The sequence below is a fragment of the Astatotilapia calliptera genome, chromosome 19 (genome assembly GCF_900246225.1).
Source record: "Astatotilapia calliptera chromosome 19, fAstCal1.2, whole genome shotgun sequence".
Classification (NCBI taxonomy): domain Eukaryota; kingdom Metazoa; phylum Chordata; class Actinopteri; order Cichliformes; family Cichlidae; genus Astatotilapia; species Astatotilapia calliptera.
The window spans coordinates 23,101,289-23,107,288 of record NC_039320.1 but is presented as its reverse complement, the minus strand read 5'-3'; the positions used below and the strand labels follow the sequence as shown (position 1 = coordinate 23,107,288).

General features: G+C 40.7%; 1 protein-coding gene across 2 annotated transcripts in view; it reads right to left on the bottom strand.

Moving 5' to 3' along the window:
• Positions 1-726: 726 nt before the first annotated feature.
• The window catches only part of rnf144aa (ring finger protein 144aa), a 28,667-nt gene continuing 23,393 nt past the window's right edge, over positions 727-6,000 (bottom strand). For both annotated transcript variants that reach the window (XM_026151998.1, XM_026151997.1), the window contains exons 5-8: positions 5,523-5,739; positions 4,030-4,177; positions 3,599-3,688; positions 727-1,666 (exon numbers count right to left, since the gene is read on the bottom strand). In XM_026151998.1, coding sequence (XP_026007783.1) covers positions 1,535-1,666; positions 3,599-3,688; positions 4,030-4,177; positions 5,523-5,739 — 587 coding nt within the window. In that variant the 3' untranslated portion in view covers positions 727-1,534. The remainder of the gene's footprint in view (positions 1,667-3,598; positions 3,689-4,029; positions 4,178-5,522; positions 5,740-6,000) is intronic.

Genomic DNA, 6,000 nt, shown 5'->3' with positions numbered 1-6,000 from the left:
TTTGTTAAGACTCAAAAAGTGGGAGATCTGAGTTGATCTTGAGATCATTCACAACCATAGCTGGATTGATCGCTCTCCTGCTTAAAGAGGCTCAGAAAATACAGGGCCTAGATCACAAAGAACACCATTTGAGAACAATTGTTTATATTATATGTAGAGAGAGATATCCTCGGTTTTTTTGTTTTTCTTTTTTTAACAGTATGGCTATTAACAGAGTGGCATATGAATGACATCATAGAATCGTCTGGATATAAAGGGCTTCACTGACTAGTCCTTAAAACATGCTTTCCCTGGGATCATTTGGATCTGACTTGTTCTTTTAGTGCATGGGGGGCTTGCCTGATTTTCACTACTTTTAATTTAAGGCCATTCATTTCTATTTGGCTAGACTGCCGCCTAGGGACTGAGAAATACAGGAGTGACATCTCTTTTAGTGAATTAAATTAAAACAACTCCACAGCACGTGGATACGAGGTCCTTTGATAGAGTTTAATTTAATGCTAAAGGGGAGTGCCGCTCAATTTGTGACATTTGTGAATTTAATGTAGAATGCAAAGACAGTAAAAGAAAGTAAGGTGATAGTTAACCAAAACAAGACGCGATTATCATTTTATCACAGGAAAAACTTTTTTTTTTTTCCTTTTAATGTATTTGAGAGGCAGTCCCCTTTAATATGTTTGCCTAATAGTTGGAAAAACACTGTAAAGTACAACACATAGACACTACTTTGAGCACAGTTCTATTAAAAGCGCAGGATTATAAAACATTGACATCATCAAGAGGACGTGCTATACACTGAGCTGAGAGTGACGCTAGCCTCCCATCTCTACCTCAGTCGCAGACATGACAAAGAAATCATGTTCTGTGCGCAAATCGAGTGAACACCAAACATCCGTGGTGTAACTCTATTATGCTACTGACTGAATCTGTAGAGCTACATCGAGTGTGGTGGTGAGGGAAAAGCTTTTGTTGCGCATAACAAACCGACAAAACAGAGCGATGAAGTAAGAGTTCTTTCTAAGGTGGCTCCTGCATGACATGGTCCATACAAGAATAATAATAAAGAAAAAAAAATCGTTTCTTAATGTTGATTTTTTTTTCCCCCTCCTTCACTTGCAATTACCCACCAAAGTGCAACAACAAATTAACCCACACCTCAGGAGAGGAGAGGGGGGGGGGGGGGGGGGGGGGGGGGGCAGCTGAAGTGGTGCAGTCATCCTCCATGTCCCCAGTCTGGCAACTTCTCATACATTTGGACACAGTAGTCCCTCAACGAGTCTCATGTCCACTAACCTTTGACCCCTGCACCTCTCTCCCTTGAGATAAACATGTAGGGTCGCTTTTCTGCCATGCCTCCCTCATGCAGAGCAATGGATCCCCAAGCGGCTTGGCCTGGTGCAGGTTGAGCCCAAAAAAGAAGAAAGCTTTCAAAGCTGGTGGGATGGGGAAAAAAAATGTAAAAGGGGTGAAAAAGGACAAAAATAGATAGGCCCATCCTTGAAGCGGCTCCCTGTGCCAACTCAGATGGTGTTTTTTAGGTTGGCAATGGGTCATCATCGCCTTTGCTGCACTTGCACTTGCAGCAGAGTACGATGGGAGTGGCCAGGAGGAGGAAGGGAGAGGCAACCAGCAGGAGAAGGCCAAAGCCAGCAAAGATTCCCACAACCTGCAGGGACACAGCAGCGAGACATTAAATAAAACAACAACAACAACAACAAAAAAAAAAACATTATTTAAATAAATGCAGCACTCTTTTAAACATACAAGCAGCCATGCATTTAATCTATTAATCCTGCAATTCAAGTAGCGTTAACAGCTTTCAAGGTCATTTCTGAAAGTTTTATTGCTGATTTTCTCTTCAGTATGTGTCATATAAGTTACCGATATTTTTTTGAGCAACTGTGCATATACTGTTTCCCAAGTGTCCCAAACTATGAGCACGATTTCTGCAGTAACACATGTTCACCAGTGGATGTCACCAAGTGCTTTAAAATTATCTTTTTTTTTTCTCAACATGTTAAGAATGATCGGTTTTATTCCAGTTTTACAATCTATATTTTCATAATTGGGCAAGCCCTTCACTTCACTTCTTTTCTTTTTTTTTTTTTTTTTTTTTTTTTTTTTACTCAGAGGGAAAAAAAGGATATCAAACAGTGGAGATGCCATTTTATATCATTAAAATAAGTTCTATACTGCAGTACATAAAGACAGAAAGCCTTTAGTAAAATGTTCTTACTCCCACAGAAAAATAAAAATCTAAGGACATCATGATTTTGTCACATAGTGAGACTGTACATAGCAAAGTCACACATTCAGTTACATAATTATGTACTTCTCCAATCAAGTGGCACAAAGGATGCTTATTTTCCAGCAGAACCATTTTGTGTGGAAGTTATGCAAGTGTTCTACTAAGGAGATGGTTTTTAGGAGTTACCAACACAGTTCTAGATTTAAGAACTGTAGAGTTACATGTTGGTAAAATCCAGCTTTGTTTTGTTGGTAGCCAGGCAACTTAAGTAATCCACCACATGGGGGAGCCAAACTCCAGGAAATTCACACAGCATGATAGAATACATAATCAGCTGTCACATGCAACAGTGACTTATAATAGCACAATGGGTTTTTTCTTCCACCAGTTTATTTGGGAAAATATATTTTGCAAGATTGCTTGCATGCAGGGTTCTTTTAAAATAAATAACAACAACAAAAAAAAAACCCCTGCATTAACTGAGCGTTGGCTAATGCATTAACTGTTATTTTTTCAGCGAAAAGGCCTTGTGTAGTGAAAAACAAACAAAAAGTATCAAGTACAGGGTCTTCTTATTAACAGATCGTTGTGGCACTTTGAAGCATAGCATGTGACATTGCTTCAGAACGATGGTACGTGGCTACAACAGAAGATGCTTTGCTCTGATACACCTTGGCTTTATAAAGCAAGCGAAAGGGAGGCTTGCATATATGTGAAAGCCCAAACGGGTGTGAAATGAGGAGAGCGAGACAGAGAAAAGAGACACATACAACACTGAAGCTATAGCTGGCCTCCACCAGCTGAACTGTAATCATATGACTCAGCCTGCCCTACTAGGCAACAGATGCCAATGTGTATGCTAATACTGGGAAAATAGCAAATATGCTGGACAAAGGGATGTGCTAAGCTATGAATAGATTTTTTGGCTAATAAGTGATACTGAGAGGGCATTTGGGAGCTCAGTCTATGAATTAAGCACTTCAATATGTTGTATCATGAGGAAATCTAATCCTTTATATGCAATGTGTAGCTTTATTGGATTATCGCCAGGTAAAGAGAGACCTTGGTTATGTAAACTTTTTTTTTTTTTTTTAAAGCCTTAAACAGCAGGACACTGACCACTAGACACTTGTCGCTGCATGTGGATTGAGTTGTTCTTTTGCTTTTGTGCTGTTACCATAATACGAGCCCATCACTGTATGTGAATGTGTGCACCGAAGGAGAGACAGAAGCAGAGCCAGGGAGCACGTGTGAGGCCACATGCTGCAGCGTGGCAAAGAGAGGGGGAGGCAGAGGGGGAGGGGTGGGTTGCCGAGTGTGACTTGCGGATGGGGAGGTGGGTGTTCTCACCTGTGTTCTGTGCCAGATAACGGACGCCCTGGAGTGCCCCAGTTTGTTTCGACAGGGCCCTTTGTCATAGTGGATCAGGAGAAAGTCATCCTAGCACATGACACACATACAGATAAAGACTTGACCATCAGCTATCTGAATGATACGGGTGGGCGTTCAGAGAAAATTGCTTTTTAAGTGACCTGCGGAGCACGGTCGCCTGTATGCTCACACAATTAGGATTATATAAGGGCACCACAGCTCATTAATCACCAAAATTATATGAGTTCAGCTGAGGCTGTCGCTTTGAACAGTCAAAATAATGAAAATTGCAAATACTCTTAATGTAAAGCTACAATTTTCTGATAATTAGAGATATTGTTGTTCCATGGAGTCAAATAATTAGCAGTGTGAAAATACGTTACAGGATGAGGAATAAAGATGCCACTCACATCCAGGGACTCCAGACAGTACCAGCAGAAGGCATGCTTGCAGTTCTTGCACATCATCTGTGCACAGCCCTCGTCCCTCTCAATGTAAACTTTACATTTAGGACAGCGCTTGATTGGTGCATCATCCTCTTCGTTTTTATAAAAAGAGCTGAGGAGAAGAGACGCAAGTTAAGTGTTCAATTCAATATTCATACTATGTGGCATAACAGGATTTTATGTAGTTCTAAATCAGATTCATCTAAATAAATACATATGTAGGTGTCACCAGTCACTAAAATGACCTTGAACTCAACCCCAGACTAACATTCTCCTGTCCTCTCGGTGTCAGGTTATCTGTATCCATTTCTCCCATTATTTCTAAACAGCTGACTCCGACAACCTGTGCATGAACAGCGCTCTGTCATTTTGCGAATTATCCGAAGACAGCAAACAGGCCCATTGATTTTTCAGGCCGGTCTCCATGAATCTGTCATACTGTTCGTTTGAGTGAAACACAATACAGTCTCAACACCTCCACCACTTTAGCTAGAAACTAGAAAACACTGAACTGTATTTAGAACATGACTTGTTTTTGCCTCTCCCAAGTTTAGCAAATTCTACTGTGTTAAAAAAAAATTCTTCTGCATCATGAAAGAAAAACACTTGTACGACTTGTAGAAACCATAATCTTGTGACAGGCAGAGAGATTAATGTTTAACATAAGCGTAGCCAAAATGAACAAAAAAAAAAAAAAAAAAAAACAAAACAAACAAACACAGGGAAAATGATGCTTTTAGAGATATCTTTATGGTGAACAAGTGTAATTCAAACACCAAGGCTCTTTACAACTATGAACCCTCTTCTCCAGTGTGGCCTCTGAGCTCTTGCGCAGACAGCAGAAGGTTCTGCAGAGCTAATGGCATTTCCAGGGTAAGAGGATAAGACAAAAAAATGGGTCAGCTGCATGCATCTCTGAGCAAGTCTGTTCTACCTTAGGAGACAGATGCTGCACCCTTAAAATTAATGATTAATCTATTTCAGCCAGCCTTACTGCAGGTTAGTTGAAGCAGATTGTTTTATCTCTACCTACAAAATATGTGCTTGAGTGTTGGCTGATGCTCAAGCAAAAAGTGGCAGCAAAAAGACACACTGACTGAATCCTGCCAGGTTTTTCTCACCTTCACTCAGATGGGCTAAGACGGCAACATAGCATTGACAAAACTAGTATTTCTAGCAGGCCTTATACCTGCTGCACTATCACATGCCAAAATGTTATTACTTTACTGAAGTGCTCATGTTTAAATGATTGCCTGTTAAAATTTGAGCAAAAATTAAAAATTAATTATAATTAATGACTTAATAATTATGGATTTCATTAAGGACGCTGCTTAAGGACAAGGACAGGTTTCAGAATTCATTTCATGTCTCATAGCCTGTAAGTATTTTTTGGATTATTGTCCATGAAATGTTAAAAGTGTGAAAGCTAGTGAGTGGATACAAGTAGAAAGCAGCACCTGTTTTCTCCTGGTAGGAAGGACGTAATGGGCAGGTTGTTCTCCTGGCAGGCCTGCCCGGGGTGCCAGTTGGCCTTGCAGGCTGAGCAGAACTCGAGGGCACATACAGCACATTGGACCAGCTGGGGCAGGGCTGGAGAATCCGCTTCCTTTAGCTGGCACACCGCCTGGCAGGTCGACGAAGGGCACCATGTTCGGCACGGGTCCAGCAATACCTCTGACGACACAAAAAAGGTCCAGGTCATGAACACCGGCTCTCTTATTAGCTCATTTGAGCCAAAATATTTAATGAGTTTCAGATGCAGATTTCTGAAGATGTAGCGCAGTAGACTAGAACCTTCTCTGGCTGCTTGGTGATTTTTTAATGCCCCGGGATTTCCTGTTACGTGTGAAATAATGATACATGTATTCAAGAATAATGTTTCTCTCTGCAAACTTCTTATAATTTGATATCATGCTCTCTGCACTTTATCTTTAT